This window comes from Rhinoderma darwinii, chromosome 11 (genome assembly GCF_050947455.1).
Source record: "Rhinoderma darwinii isolate aRhiDar2 chromosome 11, aRhiDar2.hap1, whole genome shotgun sequence".
NCBI classification, from domain to species: Eukaryota; Metazoa; Chordata; class Amphibia; order Anura; family Rhinodermatidae; genus Rhinoderma; species Rhinoderma darwinii.
In genome coordinates this window covers 93,510,372-93,528,084 of record NC_134697.1, presented here as the reverse complement: position 1 = coordinate 93,528,084, position 17,713 = coordinate 93,510,372, and the positions used below count along the sequence as shown (strand labels likewise).

The 17,713-nt window shown below is 46.6% G+C and overlaps 2 protein-coding genes across 2 annotated transcripts; both read right to left on the bottom strand.

Annotated features, from left to right (window-relative positions):
- Nucleotides 1-13,264: 13,264 nt before the first annotated feature.
- LOC142663066 (histone H2A type 1) lies at nt 13,265-13,657 on the bottom strand. The gene has a single exon (XM_075841365.1). The coding sequence runs from the start codon at nt 13,655-13,657 to the stop codon at nt 13,265-13,267; it is 393 nt and encodes a 130-aa protein (XP_075697480.1).
- A 1,882-nt stretch (nt 13,658-15,539) lies between these two features.
- Nucleotides 15,540-15,920, bottom strand: LOC142663065 (histone H2B 1.1). The gene has a single exon (XM_075841363.1). It carries the CDS (start codon nt 15,918-15,920, stop codon nt 15,540-15,542), a length of 381 nt encoding a protein of 126 aa, XP_075697478.1.
- Nucleotides 15,921-17,713: the final 1,793 nt, after the last annotated feature.

The window sequence follows — 17,713 nt, the reverse complement described above, 5'->3', positions numbered from 1 at the left end:
TGGGAAACTACTGAAGTCACTGTTCATGAACAGGGCTGGAGCCTTCTACTAGCGCTCTGCCCAGGGACTATGGCGCTGCTCCTGATGTCCATATACATAAAGTGACGTCAGAAGCTGCACAAAGCCTGAGTACACGGCCGGAGCGTCGGCAACATTCTGGCCAGGGATTCCGGCCCTGGAGAATCCCCTGATGTCACTTTACATATATGGACAGTGATGTCAGGAGCTCCCAGGGACAAAGTCCACGGGTAGAGCACTTGTGATGCTGCCTGGGGACTCCTAGAGCACTTGTGATGCTGCCTGGGGACTCCGGAATAACAAAGTCTACTACGCCATTTGATCCTTCAAAAAGAAGGTAAACCGACGTCCACCAGCCCGACGGAGGCTAAAAGGACATAATGGAGCCCTGTGAATTATCGTTTACGTTGTTTATACTGTAAGGTAGGAGATTTCCTGACTACACGATAAACTTAGGGCAACAATACGATGTGAAGGGGCCTTAAAGAGGCTCTGTCACCAGATTTTCAAACCCCTATCTCTTATTGTAGCAGATCGGCGCTGCAATGTAGATAACAGTAACGTTTTTGTTTTTTTTCAAAAACGAGCATTTTTGGCCAAGTTATGAGCATTTTTATATTTATGCAAATGAGCCTTTCTTATGTACAACTGGGCGTGTTTAAAGTTATGTCCAAGTGGGCGTGTATTGTGGGTGTACATCTGGGCGTGTATTGTGTGTGTACATCGGGGCGTTTTTCCTTCTTTTACTAGCTGGGCGTTGTGAATAGAAGTGTATGATGCTGACGAATCAGCATCATCCACTTCTCTTCGTTACCACCCAGCTTCTGGCAGTGCACAGACACACAGCGTGTCCTCGCTTATCCGACGCGATGAAGTTCCTGTGGGAGGAAGTGAGTGACGTCACAGCGTGATCTCGCGAGGACACGCTGTGCGTCTGTGCACTGCCAGAAGCTGGGTGGTAACGAAGAGAAGTGGATGAGCAAACACGAGTTTGCTTAAAAAAACTTCTGAAAATCAGGAGCTGTTTTCCCTTGAATATCTCTGTATTTTCAGACTGATTTTGATAATTGTGTGAACATACCCTAAGGCCTTATTCACACGACAGTGTCCCGCTGTTTTTCCCGGCCGGTTTGCATTAGTTTTGCATCCGTTCCGGGCCGGGCATATCTGGACAGTGACATCAGGGGCAACTCCTGAAGGGGAATCCCCATGTGACCGCTGATTCCACTTCAGGAAAAGCCCCTGTTGTCTGTGTCCATTTATGGACACTGAACGTTACTGGCTTCTCCTGGTGGGGAATCCCCGGTCACAGAGTGTTCGGGGATTCCGCTTCAGGAGTTTCCCCTGGTGTCACTGCCCAGATATGGACAGAGACATCAAGCGCTCTGTCCAGGAGCGGAATCCCTGAACACACAGGGATTCCGGTCCTTCAGGGAGCTAAAGTGGGGCTAGCACATAGCAGAGGAGGGACGAAGCTACAGCAGTAGCAGCCGCAGCAGCTGCTAGCGGCGCCATCGGCCATGGTAGGTGTCGCCGCTAGCAGCTGCTATGGCTGCTATAGCGGTAGCGATGTCTGAAGAAGCGCCAGGGCGGAAAGGAGGCTGATTCGCAGGGCCAGGGCGATTTGGGAAGGGAGCCAGCGCAGCGCCCCCTTCCACCTGCTGTACACCCCAGCCCTGCCACACAGTACAGCAGTACCCCCGCAGTGTTACCTCCAGCATAGAGCGCTTCTTCTGAATGAGATACACTCCTCCTCCTCACATGCACTCTGCGCTGTGAGGAGGAGAGAGCGAGCGACGGTAGACACGGCCATCACTCGGGAAACATTCCGGTGATGGCCGTGTATTACCCGGCCCCATAGACTTCTATGGGAGCCGGGCGGCCGGGTAAACGGACGAAAATAGGGCATGTCCCATTTTTGGACGGACGGTTTTCCCGGCCCGTCAAAAAATCGGTCGTGTGAATAGCCCTTTAGGGGTCTATTGTTCCTACTGCAGCCGGGTGCCGGCCGATTTATGAACGGCCGTCACCCGGCCGGGAAACCCTGTCGTGTGAATAAGGGCTAATAGGCATGCAGCTTATTTAACCCCTTCCCTCCTCAGCCATTTTTTGGATTTTAACTTTTGTTTTTTCCTCTCCACCTTCCAAAAGCTATAATTTTTTTTACTTGAGGGCTTGTTTTTTGCGGTGCAAGTTGTAGTTTTTCATGGCACCATTTATTGTGCCGCATAATGTACTGGGAAGCTGAAAAATAATTATTTGTGGGGTGAAATGCTGCACGTGCGTGAGGTTCTGACAAACCCCATTCACATGAGTTGGGGCTTATTCAGACTAAGGTGTTAATCGTCCGTGTGAAGGACGTTTTTTTAATGGCCGTCACACGGCTGCAGGTATTTCTATGGGGCTATTCACACGGTTGTTGTTCTAACAGATCGTGTGAATGGCCTGTAAAAAAATAGGACATGTCCTATTTTTGTGCGTTTTCACGGATCCCTCAATAGACTCAAGTCTATGAGGGATGTGTGAAAACGGGTCCCGCACGGCTGCAATTCGGCCACAAAAAACGGCCGTTCTTCACACACGTTGGTCTGAATATCGCCTTAGGCTTTATTCACACGAACGTGTCCGTTTTGCACGCGCAAAAAACGCTGCATTTTACCCGAGCAAAAGTTCAGTGTGGCGTCAGCATATGGTGCGCGGCTGCGTGATTTTCGCGCAGCCGGCATCATTATGACACTCTGTTTTGATGTTACAACACAGTAAAGAAGGGGGGGCTTTTATGTTTCCCTTCTCTTCTTTAGCTACTGTAGGGCGAATCACGCGCGTCACCCGGAAGTGCTTCCGTGTGCCGTGCACGATTTGCACGCACCCAATGACTTCAATGTGTGCGTGCTGCGCGAAACACGGGCAAGTATATGACATGTCGTGAGTTTTACACAGCGCAGACACGCTGCGTGAAATTCACTGACAGTCTGAACGGCCCCATTCACTAACATAAGTCCGTGCGACGCCAGTGAAAATCACGCTAGTAGCACGGACGTATAACACGTTTGTGTGAATAAGGCCTTATATTGTAATTTGTAGTGAATTTTCAGTGCGCAATCCGCACCAAAAATAGGAGGCAAGTAAGTGGCTTATTCAGATGTCCATGTTCGGTCTGTGATATAAGGACCGTGTATCGGCCATATTTCCCGGACCGACCACAGTTCAGGGAGCCGGGTTTCTAGCATCACAGTTATCTATGCTCATAGTCCCTCCCTTCCCGTGGGAATACTGTCCCCGGTCCCGTACTGAAAGCATCATTACAGTATGGGACAGTATTCCCGCAGAGAGGCAGGGACTCCTAGCAACACTGATAACTATGATGCTAGGAGTCCGGCTCCATGAATTGTGGTCAGCCTGTGAGATACAGCCGATACACGCTCCGTATGTCACAGACCGAATGCGGCCGTCTGAATAAGGCCTTAGTCTAGTTACACAGTGCGGTGAAATCCCATTTTTTTGCCACAATTTTTGCAAAAACGTGACTTGACCGCACTGTGAGAATATAGCCTAACAGCACTTTTCATGTTTTGTATCTTTTTTTTATGCAATTTTCGTAATTGCGGCACAAATCACGCGGTTTTGCCACGATTTTTATATAATCGCGGCAAAACTGCGCCATTTTTGCCGCGATTACGAAAATCGCGGCAAAAAAACGCTAGGAAAACGAAAAAATACCAAAAAACTTTTTAACCAACTTTATACAATCTACAAATGGGGTCAGGGGGATGGGAATCAGGATGGATAGGGGAACATACTCACCAGCCTGCAGGTCCGGTCGGCAGTGTAGAGGAGCTGGGGGGCGGGATCTCCACACGCAGCTTCAGCACATGCTGCATCTTCCCCTCCAGTGAAGCTACAACAGGTATGCAGGGGCTGCCGCGAGTGTTGCTAGGGGAGTGTCGCTAGGGGGGTGTCGCTAGGGGGGGTCGCTAGGGGGGTGCCGCGGTCGTTGCGAGGGGGGGGCCGTGAGCGTTGCGAGTGGGGGGGCAACAGTCCGAGGGAGGGGGGGCAACAGTCCGAGGGAGGGGGGCGACGGCAGCCCGGCGGGCCCCTTTTCTTCATCCATGTGGCCGGGCCCCTGACGGGAGTACCAGTAATACCCCCCCTGATGGCGGCCCTGGCTGGAAGCACGGAACTGTGGCCCCTAGCAGGAAGACATTGCTAGTGTGAGTTGGCTTGCTTGGCAACCTGCTGTAACTACAAATAGAAATCCAACACGAATCGGGACACATGAGTAACAGTCCCGACCCTCTGAGGTCCCCTCTAGGAAAGAGTTCTGGGAGACCTGACAGGATGCTTTGAGTAAGTTGTGGAGCCTGAACTTTCTTCAGATTCCAAGTTTTCTGATGAAATAAAGTAAGTTGTGGGTCAGAGCTAGCCGCGCTGTGTGATGGTCGCCTGATTCCAGAGCTCTTCACCAACATGCCGCAATCCTCCAGCTAAACGGGTAAAACCCGGCCACGAAGGGTGGAATCGGGGACAAACGGAGAACTACTGGGCCGCACAAAACCCAACCTAAAAATCGATACGTTCCTCAGAAGGGAAAACATTTTTTTCTCACCGGACGAATCCCATTCTCCATCAGCAGACGACTCCGAGTGTACAGGAGCTGTCATTTCCAGACACAGTCCTCTCACATGTCAATCTCTAGAGCATTCTTTCATAGTATGACATGAAGCAGATAGACCAGAGGGTGATGGGACTGGAGGACATAATGCCTGTTATAGGAAGGAACAGGGACATAATGATTGTAAGATGAAGGAACAGGGACATAATGATTGTAAGATGAAGGAACAGGGACATAATGATTGTAAGATGAAGGAACAGGGACATAATGCCGGTAATATGAAGGAACAGGGACATAATGCCTGTAATAAGAAGGAACAGGGACATAATGATTGTAAGATGAAGGAACAGGGACATAATGCCTGCAAGATGAAGGAACAGGGACATAATCCCAGTAATATGAAGGAATAGGGACGTAATGCCGGTAAGATGAGGGAGCAGGGACATAATGCCGGTAATATGAAGGAACAGGGACATAATGATTGTAAGATGAAGGAGCAGGGACATAATGCCTGTAATATGAAGGAACAGGGACATAATGCCGGTAATAAGAAGGAACAGGGACATAATGTCGGTAATATGAAGGAATAGGGACATAATGATTGTAAGATGAAGGAGCAGGGACATAATGCCTGTAATATGAAGGAACAGGGACATAATGCCGGTAATAAGAAGGAACAGGGACATAATGCCGGTAATATGAAGGAATAGGGACATAATGATTGTAAGATGAAGGAGCAGGGACATAATGCCTGTAATATGAAGGAACAGGGACATAATGATTGTAATATAAAGGAACAGGGACATAATGCCTGTAAGATGAAGGAACAGGGACATAATGCCTGTAATAAGAAGGAACAGGGACATAATGCCGGTAATATAAAGGAGCAGGGACGTAATGCCGGTAATATGAAGGAACAGGGACATAATGCCGGTAATAAGAAGGAACAGGTACAAAATGCCTGTAATATAAAGGAACGGGGACATAATGCCTGTAAGATGAAGGAACAGGGACAAAATGCCGATAATATGAAGGAACAGGGAAATAATGCCGGTAAGATGAGGGAACAGGGACATAATGCCGGTAATATGAAGGAACAGGGACATAATGCCGGTAATATGAAGGAACAGGGACATAATGCAGATAATATGAAGGAACAGGGACAAAATGCCGGTAATATGAAGGAACAGGGACATAATGCAGATAATATGAAGGAACAGGGAAATAATGCCGATAATATGAAGGAACAGGGACGTAATGCCGATAATATGAAGGAACAGGCACATAATGCCTGTAATAAGAAGGAACAGGGACATAATTCCGGTAATATGAAGGAACAGGGAAATAATGCCTGTAATATGAAGGAACAGGCAGATAATGCCGGTTCAAATGAGGGTACAGGGACATAATGCCGGTAAGATGAGGGAACAGGGACATAATGCCGGTAAGATGAGGGAACAGGGACTAAATGTGGGTAAGATGAAGGAACAGGGACAAAATGCCGGTAAGATGAGGGAACAGGGACGTAATGCCGATAATATGAAGGAGCAGGGACATAATGCCGATAATATGAAGGAACAGGGACGTAATGCCGATAATATGAAGGAACAGGGACGTAATGCCGATAATATGAAGGAGCAGGGACATAATGCCGATAATATGAAGGAACAGGGACGTAATGCCGATAATATGAAGGAACAGGGACGTAATGCCGATAATATGAAGGAACAGCGACGTAATGCCGATAATATGAAGGAACAGGGACGTAATGCCGATAATATGAAGGAGCAGGGACATAATTCCGATTATATGAAGGAACAGGGACATAATGCCGGTAATATGAAAGAACAAGGACATAATGCCTGTAATATGAAGGAACAGGGACAAAATGCCTATAATATGAAAGAACAAGGACATAATGCCTGTAATATGAAAGAACAGGGACATAATGCCGATAATATGAAGGAACAGGGACATAATGCTGGTAATATGAAGGAACAGGGACAGAATGCCTGTAATATGAAGGAACAGGACAAGTTGCCGGTAATATGAAGGAATAGGGACATGATGCCGGTAATATGAAGGAAAAGGGAGATAATGCCTGTAATATGAAGAAACAGGGACATAATGCCTCAAAGATGAGGAAACAGGGATATATTACCGGCATTATGTCCCTGTGCCCTCCTACACGGGACATAATGCCAGTAATATGAGGGGACAGGGACATTATGCCGGTAATATGAAGGAACAGGGACATGAAGCCTGTAATATGAAGGATCAGGGACATATTGCGTGTAATATGAGGGGACAGGGACATTATGCCGGTAATATGAAGGAACAGGGACATAATGCCGATAATATGAAGGAACAGGGAAATAATGTCGGTAAGATGAGGGAACAGGGACATTATGTCTGTAATATGAAAGAGCAGGGACGTAATGCCGATAATATGAAGGAACAGGGACGTAATGCCGATAATATGAAGGAACAGGGAAATAATGCCTGTAATATGAAGGAACAGGGACATAATGGCAGTAAAATGAGAGAACAGGGACATAATGCCGGTAAGATGAGGGAACAGGGACAAAATGCCGGTAAGATGAGGGAACAGGGACATAATGCCGGTAAATGAGGGAACAGGGACAAAATGCCGGTAAAATGAGGGAAGAGGAACGTAATGCAGATAATATGAAGGAACAAGGACGTAATGCCGATAATATGAAGGAGCAGGGACATAATGCCGATAATATGAAGGAACAGAGACGCAATGCCGATAATAGGAAGGAACAGGGACGTAATGCCGATAATATGAAGGAGCAGGGACGTAATGCCGATAATATGAAGGAGCAGGGACGTAATGCCGATAATATGAAGGAACAGGCACATAATGCCGGTTCAAATGAGGGAACAGGGACATAATGCCGGTAAGATGAGGGAACAGGGACATAATGCCGGTAAGATGAGGGAACAGGGACTTAATGCCGGTTATATGAAGGAACAGGGACATAATGCCGGTAATATGAAAGAACAAGGACATAATGCTGGTAATATGAAGGAACAGGGACAAAATGCCTGTAATATGAAGGAATAGGGACGCAATTCTGGTAATATGAAGGAACAGGGACGTAATGCTGGTAATATGAAGTAACAGGGACTTAATGCCGATAATATGAAGGATCAGGGACGTAATGCCGGTAATATGAGGGAACAGGGACATAATGCCGATAATATGAGGGAATAGGGACGTAATGCTGGTAATATGAAGAAACAGGGACTTAATGCCGATAATATGAAGGAGCAGGGACGTAATGCGGGTAATATGAGGAAACAGGGACATAATACCTGTAATATGAAGGAACAGGGACATAATGCCTGTAATATGAAGGAACAGGGACGTAATGCCGGTAATATGAAGGAATAGGGACGTAATTCCGGTAATATGGAGGAACAGGAACGTAATGCCGGTAAGATGAAAGAACAGGGACAAAATGGCGGTAAGATGAGGGAACAGGGACATAATCTCGGTAGTATGAAGGAACAGGGACGTAATGCGGGTAATATGAAGGAACAGTGACGTAATGCCGGTAAGATGAAGGAACAGGCACATAATGCCGTTTCAGATGAGGGAACAGTGAAATAATGCCGGTAAGATGAGGGAACAGGGACACAATGCCGGTAAGATGAGGGAACAGGGACAAAATGCCGGTAAGATGAGGGAACAGGGACATAATGCCGGTAAGATGAGGGAACAGGGACATAATGCCGGTAAAATGAGGGAAAAGGAACGTAATGCAGATAATATGAAGGAACAAGGACATAATGCCGATAATATGAAGGAACAGAGACGTAATGCCGATAATATGAAGGAACAGGGACGTAATGCCGATAATATGAAGGAGCAGGGACGTAATGCCGATAATATGAAGGAACAGGGACGTAATGCCGATAATATAAAGGAACAGGGACGTAATGCCGATAATATAAAGGAACAGGGACGTAATTCCGATAATATGAAGGAACAGGGACATAATGCCGGTTCAAATGAGGGAACAGGGACATAATGCTGGTAAGATGAGGGAACAGGGACATAATGCTGGTAAGATGAGGGAATAGGGACTTAATGCCGGTTATATGAAGGAACAGGGACATAATGCCGGTAATATGAAAGAACAAGGACATAATGCCTGTAATATAAAGAAACAGGGACAAAATGCCTGTAATATGAAGGAATAGGGACACAATTCTGGTAATATGAAGGAACAGGGACGTAATGCTGGTAATATGAAGAAACAGGGACTTAATGCCGATAATATGTATGAGCAGGGACGTAATGCCGGTAATATAAGGGAACAGGGACATAATGCCGATAATATGAGGGAACGGTGACGTAATGCTGGTAATATGAAGAAACAGGGACTTAATGCCGATAATATGAGGGAACAGGGACATAATGCCGATAATATGAGGGAACGGTGACGTAATGCTGGTAATATGAAGAAACAGGGACATAATGCCTGTAATATGAAGGAACAGGGACGTAATGCCGGTAATATGAAGGAATAGGGACGTAATTCCTGTAATATGGAGGAACAGGAATGTAATGCCGGTAAGATGAAGGAACAGGGACAAAATGCCGGTAAGATGAGGGAAGAGGGACATAATCTCGGTAGTATGAAGGAACAGGGACGTAATGCCGGTAATATGAAGGAACATGGAAATAATGCCGGTAATATGAAGGAACAGGTACATAATTCCGTTTCAGATGAGGGAACAGTGAAATAATGCCGGTAAGATGAGGGAACAGGGACTTAATGCCGGTTATATGAAGGAACAGGGACATAATGCCTGTAATATGAAGGAACAAGGACATTATGCCGGTAATATGAAAGAACAAGGACATAATGCCTGTAATATGAAGGAACAGGGACATAATGCCGGTAATATGGAGGAACAGGGACAAAATGCCTGTAATATGAAGGAACAGGGACATAATGCTGGTAATATGAAGGAACAGGGACATAATGCCGTTAATATGAAGGAATAGGGACGCAATTTCGGTAATATGAAGTAACAGTGACGTAATGCTGGTAATATGAAGAAACAGGGACTTATTGCCGATAATATGAAGGAGCAGGGACGTAATGCCGGTAATATGAGGGAACAGGGACATAATGTCTGTAATATTAAGGAACAGGGACATAATGCGTGTAAGATGAGGGAACAGGGACATATTACCGGCATTATGTCCCTGTACCCTCCTACAGTGAACATAATGCCGGTTATATGAAGGAACAGGAAAATAATGCCGGTAAGATGAAGTAACAGGGAAATTATGCCGGTAATTTGAAGGAACAGGGACATTATGTGTGTAATATGAAGGAACAGGGACGTATTGCCGGTAATATGAAGTAACAGGGACGTAATGCCGGTAATATGAAGAAATAGGGACGTAATTGCGGTAATATAGAGGAACAGGCAGATAATGCCGGTTCAAATGAGGGAACAGAGACATAATGCCGGTAAGGTGAGGGAACAGGGACATAATGCCGGTAATATGAGGGAACATGGACTTAATGCCGGTTATATGAAGGAACAGGGACATAATGCCTGTAATATGAAGGAACAGGGACAAAATGCCTGTAATATGAAGGAACAGGGACATAATGCTGGTAATATGAAGGAACAGGGACCTAATGCCGGTAATATGAAGGAATAGGGACGCAATTCTGGTAATCTGAAGGAAATGGGACGTAATGCTGGTAATATGAAGAAACAGGTACGTAATGCCTATAATATGAAGGAGCAGGGACGTAATGCCGGTAATATGAGGGAACAGGGACATAATGTCTGAAAGATGAGGGAACAGGTACATATTACCGGCATTATATCCCTGTACCCTCCTACAGTGGACCTAGTGGCAGTAATATGAAGTAACAGGAAAATAATGCCGGTAATATGAAGGAACAGGGTTGTAATGCCGATAATATTAAGAAACAGGGACCTAATGCCGGTAATGTGAAGGAACAGGGACGTAATGCCGGTAACATGAAGGAACAGGGATGTAATGCCGGTAATATGAAGGAACAGCGACATAATGCCGGTAAGATGAGGGAACAGGGACACAATTCCGGTAAGATGAGGGAACAGGGACATAATGTCTGTAATATGAGAGAACAGGGACATAAAGCCGATAATATGAAGGAACAGGGACGTAATTCCACTAATATGGAGGAACAGTGACGTAATGCCGGTAAGATGAAGGAACAAGGACAAAATGCCGGTAAGATGAGGGAACAGGGACATAATGCCAAAAATATGAAGGAACAGGGACGTAATGCCGGTAATATGAAGGAACAGGGACATAATGCCGGTTCAGATGAGGGAATATGGACATAATTTCGGTAATATGAAGGAACAGGGACGTAATGCTGGTAATATGAAGAAACAGGGACATAATGCCGGTAATATGAAGGAACCGTGAGGTAATGCCGGTAAGATAAGGGAACAGGGACATAATGCCGGTAATATGAAGGAAAGTACAGGTAGAAGCGGGAAAAGAGCTGCCGGTATTGTAAAATGAGCTTGCAATTCAAAATCTGAGTTAAGCCAATCAACGGGAGGGGGAGGGATTGGTAATGTAAATTAGCTGAGAGGAACGCCCCGGAAATGACATGTCTTACAGTTCTCTCTCTGGTCCACCCAAGGTCTATATAAAGACGCGCCCCGCGGTTCTCGGTACAATATTTCTCTTGAGCTCCAGCTTACAGGATGTCTGGTCGCGGTAAAGGAGGAAAAGGACTCGGAAAGGGCGGTGCTAAGCGGCATAGGAAGGTGCTCCGTGATAACATCCAGGGCATCACCAAGCCTGCAATCCGCCGTCTAGCTCGCAGGGGAGGCGTCAAACGCATCTCCGGTCTCATCTATGAAGAGACTCGCGGCGTGCTGAAGGTTTTCCTGGAGAACGTCATCCGTGACGCCGTCACCTACACCGAGCACGCCAAGAGGAAGACCGTCACCGCTATGGACGTGGTGTACGCGCTCAAGCGCCAGGGCCGCACTCTCTACGGCTTCGGAGGTTAATTCTGCTCCTGCTCAGCTCCATCTTACACAACACAAAAAAGGCTCTTCTCAGAGCCGCCACATCCTCTATAGATCAGCTATGATGTCTGCTGGTGACCGCTCGTGTATCTGAGCAGTGACCTTCTACTTCTATATACACGGGGGTAGGGGCTTCAGTATCACGTCGGTCTTCCAGTGAGGAGCCGGATATGTGGACTGCAGTGTGTCCCCTAATAGCGTCCTAGAAGCAGCTGACTGAATTGGGTCTTAGACCAGGGAATGTTAATCTGAAGGGAAAGAGGATCACTCGCCAGCAAGTATAGCAGTAAGGTACTCAGGCAGGAAAACACATCCTCGTAGCGGCGCTGCCGGACGCCGTTTGTGCCGATGCCTGCACGTACAGGAGTGGCAGAAACACCGCTGAATATCCGCTCAGTTGCTCATAGCGCTGTATAAGCGCACGAGCAGTGGATCAAACAGCGGACTTGCTGTGTTGCTTCTGCGGCGTCCAGCTTGCTGCTGGGCAACGTGCTTTCCGCAATCCTTGGAGAGAGGGCCAGTGTTTTCTTAGCTGCTGCCACTGCTACTAATGTTACCAGATTCTTACAACAAACAATAAATCTGTTACTGGGGCCAACTTTGACACAAGTATCGGCTCGGCCCGTATCTCATTCTGCCGGACGCCTGGGATTAATAAGGCTGCTGGCAATAAATCTGTTAACCTCTAGTACTAATAATGAATCTGTCTGCGGTCCCTATATAGGACTCACTTTATTACAGTAACGCGTGCAGTTTCTTGCAGAGCAACATTTAGTGAGACGCATTCAATGATTGAAAAAGGACAAAACTGATGCAGCAGATACGGCATTTTTCAAGATCAAAACCCAATGTTGGAGGGGCCGTGTTTTCCAAGCTGCTCTCATTGCTACAAATGTTACGAGATTTTCAAAACAAACTACCAATTTGTAGCACCAAGTTCCACATAAGTATCGACTTGCATTGTCTTGTATGTCACTTTGCCAGACTGCTGGTATAATCGAGCTGCTGGCAATACAATGACAGGAAACAGAATGCACCTATTTCTACTTCGTACTAACACTGTGCGTTGTCTATACTTAGGACTGACCTCATCCCACTAACGCATGAAGTTGCTGCAGAGTAACATATACTGAGACGCATTCGAAGAATCCAGTGAGACTGGAAGATAGAATTTAAGACACTATGTAGTCGGGGGCGGGTTGTAGATCGTGAACATGAATCACTGGAGTAGTTGTACTATTAATGTGTCCTGTACAGTATAGTTAGTGCACCAATGAGGACAGCGCCACCATCTGCACGAGGCAGTAGTGAATGTATAGGTCATGAGTAACGCAGTTCTACACCCACCGTACGGCTTCCTCTTCAATGTTTATCCCCGCGGTATATGAATTCATATGGGTAGATCTCTGTACAAGCAGAGCCACTTATCTGGCGCAGAACGTTTACATATCGGAGATCAGCGGTGAGCTCTGTTCTAAGGACCATGTGGGCGGCTCTTAAAAGAGCCTTTGTGGTTAAATGTGGGATAAGCGGCGCTCACTTGCTCTTGGCGCTTTTGCTGCTCTCGGTCTTCTTGGGCAGCAGAACGGCCTGGATGTTGGGCAGGACGCCTCCCTGAGCGATGGTCACACCACCCAGCAGCTTGTTGAGCTCCTCGTCATTGCGCACGGCCAGCTGCAGGTGACGGGGGATGATTCGGGTCTTCTTGTTGTCCCGGGCGGCATTTCCGGCCAGTTCCAGGATCTCAGCGGTCAGATATTCCAGCACAGCGGCCAGGTAGACCGGAGCGCCGGCGCCGACCCTCTCAGCGTAGTTACCCTTGCGGAGAAGTCTGTGCACACGACCGACAGGGAACTGAAGTCCTGCCCGGGATGAGCGGGTCTTGGCTTTAGCCCGCACTTTGCCTCCTTGCTTTCCTCTTCCAGACATGTCTATTATCTGATCAGATCTAACGGCTGCGCTCCCACCGTCACTTCTTATACCCGGATGGAGCAGAGAGCTTCTTCTCTGAGTGGCCGCATCTAAAACTGATATTCAACGCCAGACACTGTAGCCAATGAGGAAGTAGAATATTTCTATAGACTCGCAGATAACACCACGCCCCCTCCTCCGTCTCTACCAATAGGAACATCTCCCGCCTGAACTCGAATGGAGCAGGAATAAAGCAGCAGCGGCGGCTTCTTCTCATTAGGCGCCAAGTAATGTGCCCCGTCCCCGCAGGAAGGACCCAAAGGCTCTTCTAAGAGCCCCCCACCAAGTCTACAACAGAGTAGCGCAGAGCTGCTGCTGCTGCATTAGGGTCTTGTTATCTGCGGGCTGCACGGGCTGATTCTTCTCCATCCAACGATACCGTGAAATGCACAATTCCAAAGTACCAATCTCCAGTATAAAGGGGGTGACGTACAAACATGTAACACGTCTTTATTACATCCGTATCGTTCCCGAATTACCGGCATTATGTCCCTGTCCTCTCATGTGACCGGCATGTCCTATGTAGGAGGGTACAGGGACACAATGCCGGTAACATGTCCCTGTTCCCTCATCTTCCAGACATTATGTCCTTGTTTCTTATTATTACCGGCATTACGTCCCTGTTCCTACTTATTACCGGCATTATGTCCCTGTTCCTTCATATTACCGCATTATGTCCCTATTCTATTACAACGTGTAGAAGAAACCAGAGACTGCTCCAATAACCAGGCATAGACACCAGAGTCTGCTCCACCTGTATTAAAAGAAGCCCTCACAGACAAGAAATAGAGGCTGTTCCACTTGTATTACAATACCCGGCACAGAGGATACACCAGAGTCTGCTCCACTTGTATTACAATACCCGGCACAGAGGAGACACCAGAGTCTGCTCCACTTGTATTACAACACCCGGCACAGACGAGACACCAGAGTCTGCTCCACCTGTATTACAATACACGGCACAGAGGAGACACCAGAGTCTGCTCCGCCTGTATTACAATACCCGGCACAGACGAGACACCAGAGTCTGCTCCTCCTGTATTACAATACACGGCACAGAGGAGACACCAGAGTCTGCTCCGCCTGTATTACAATACCCGGCACAGAGGATACACCAGAGTCTGCTCCACTTGTATTACAATACCCGGCACAGAGGAGACACCAGAGTCTGCTCCACTTGTATTACAACACCCGGCACAGACGAGACACCAGAGTCTGCTCCACCTGTATTACAATACACGGCACAGAGGAGACACCAGAGTCTGCTCCGCCTGTATTACAATACCCGGCACAGACGAGACACCAGAGTCTGCTCCTCCTGTATTACAATACACGGCACAGAGGAGACACCAGAGTCTGCTCCGCCTGTATTACAATACACGACACAGAGGAGACACCAGAGTCTGCTCCGCCTGTATTACAATAACCACCCTTTATCCAGTCCTCACCAGTGTGATTACTTGTTCTCTATCGTCGACAAGCAGTTTCCCTGGCATCTGTTATAAATCGGACTACTACCCTCATCATTGTTATTTACAGATGTCCCATGCTTCCTTCCGTCTCCTAATGTACAATGTTCCGTTTCTTCTGGACAGTGTGATATTATGACGGGTCATCTGCCCGCAGGATCCGTGTCCCGGCTTCATCACACACGGCAATGTCCCTCCCTGTCCGGCAGCCACATAATGTATGAAGCAGCATCTGCACCGACACGAGAGCGGCCGCACATAGAACAGGGGGACTAGCGGGAGGCCAGACAATAGCAGGCACAGCTCTGTTGTAGACAAGGTGGGTGGCTCTTAGAAGAGCCTTTGTGTTCTTACTGCAGGGACGGGGCACATTACTTGGCGCTGGTGTACTTGGTGACGGCCTTGGTGCCCTCGGACACGGCGTGCTTGGCCAGCTCTCCAGGCAGCAGCAGGCGCACGGCAGTCTGGATCTCCCGGGAGGTGATGGTGGAGCGCTTGTTGTAGTGAGCCAGGCGGGAGGCTTCCCCTGCGATGCGCTCGAAGATGTCATTGACGAAGGAGTTCATGATGCCCATAGCCTTGGACGAGATGCCGGTGTCAGGGTGGACCTGCTTGAGCACCTTGTACACGTAAATGGCGTAGCTCTCCTTCCTGCTCTTTCTCCGCTTCTTACCGTCCTTCTTCTGTGTCTTGGTCACGGCTTTCTTGGAGCCCTTCTTGGGCGCCGGGGCAGACTTGGCGGGCTCAGGCATGATAACACACTGCGATCTACTCACAACTGAGATAATGGAATGCTTTACCCTCCCACCGCTGCTGTATTTATACACGGGCTATGCAAATGAGCAACGCTGGCTGACCGCTGTTCTACTGGAAGAGCAAGTCATGTGACCTATGGAATCGTCATAAGCCACTCCCAGTGCAGCTAATTGGTGGTTTCCACGAGTCTGTTCTCTGTTGGTGGATTTAAAGGGGTTGTCCCAAGTTGAGTCAAATTTTTTTTTTATACATTCTAAGCAGGAAATTAATTTTAAAACATTTGGTGTTAAAAAAAATTTAAAATTAATTTCCTAAGTGCCTTTTTTTTACACTTGATAACTCAGCAAGTGCTGGTTATCTTTTCTAAAAAGGGGCGTGAGCGGCTCGATGTCAATCAAGACGCTCCGCTCTGCAGTGTGCGCGCTCCCGATGTTGCTAGATACTGTAGTTCTAGCAACATCTGGAGAATGTTCGTCTCAAGCGGGCATGGTAAGCCCGATTGAGACGAACTTACCGTGTAGTGTAGTGTATTGTAGATACACTACACTACACTACACTACATTCACCCCGTTTCGGCAAACAACTTCTCCCCCCCCCCAACCCTGTCACTACATGTAATGTTTGTACCCGCCGCATCAGTGCTGCATCAGCACCCGGCGAACAACTAAAAATATATAAAAAAAATAAACTCACCTAAGACGTTCAAACGGCGCTCTGAACGGTCCCGTCACTTGCCATCTTCCTTCTTCTTGGCGCCGCTCGCATTCATAGTAACAATGCGTTGTGGCGCTGATGATGTAATCATATCAGGCCCATGTGATTACGTTATCTGCGCCCACCGCTCTGTTATTGTGAATGGGAGAAGAAAAGTGACGGGACCGTTCAGCTCTTCGTGGGAACGTCTTAGGTGAGTTTATTTTTGTATTTATGTTGTCATGTATGTGTATATGTGCATGTATGCATGTATGTATGTATGTATGTATGTTTGCATGTATGTATGTATGTATGTATGTTTTCTTGTATGTATGTTGACATGTTTGTATGTGTATATGTGCATGTATGTGTATATGTGCATGTATGTTTGCATGTATGTATGTTTGCATGTATGCATGTATGTTTGCTTGTATGTATGTATGTATGTATGTATGTTTGCATGTATGTATGTATGTTTTCTTGTATGTATGTTGACATGTTTGTATGTGTATATGTGCATGTATGTGTATATGTGCATGTATGTTTGCATGTATGTATGTTTGCATGTATGCATGTATGTTTGCTTGTATGTATGTTTGCTTGTATGTATGTTTGCTTGTATGTATGTATGTATGTTTGCTTGTATGTATGTTGTCATGTTTGTATGTGCATGTATGTATGTATGTATGTATGTTTGCATGTATGTATGTTTTCATGTATGTATGTTTGCATGTATGTATGTATGTTTGCTTGTATGTATGTATGTTTGTTTGCATGTATGTTTGCATGTATGTATGTTTGCATGTATGTATGTTTGCATGTATGTTTGTATGTATGTATGTTTGCTTGTATGTATGTTTTCATGTATGTATGGTGTCATGTTTGTATGTGTATATGTGCATGTATGTTTGCATGTATTTATGTTTTCATGTATGTATGTTTTCATGTATGTATGTTTGCTTGTATGTATGTTTGTATGTATGTTTTCTTGTATGTATGTTGTCATGTTTGTATGTGTATATGTGCATGTGTGTATATGTGCATGTATGTTTGCATGTATGTATGTATGTTTGCTTGTATGTATGTATGTATGTTT

Coding starts and splice junctions, on each gene's coding strand:
- LOC142663066 (XM_075841365.1), bottom strand. CDS start 13,657: ATGTCTGGAAGAGGAAAGCAAGGAGGCAAAGTGCGGGCTAAAGCCAAG.
- LOC142663065 (XM_075841363.1), bottom strand. CDS start 15,920: ATGCCTGAGCCCGCCAAGTCTGCCCCGGCGCCCAAGAAGGGCTCCAAG.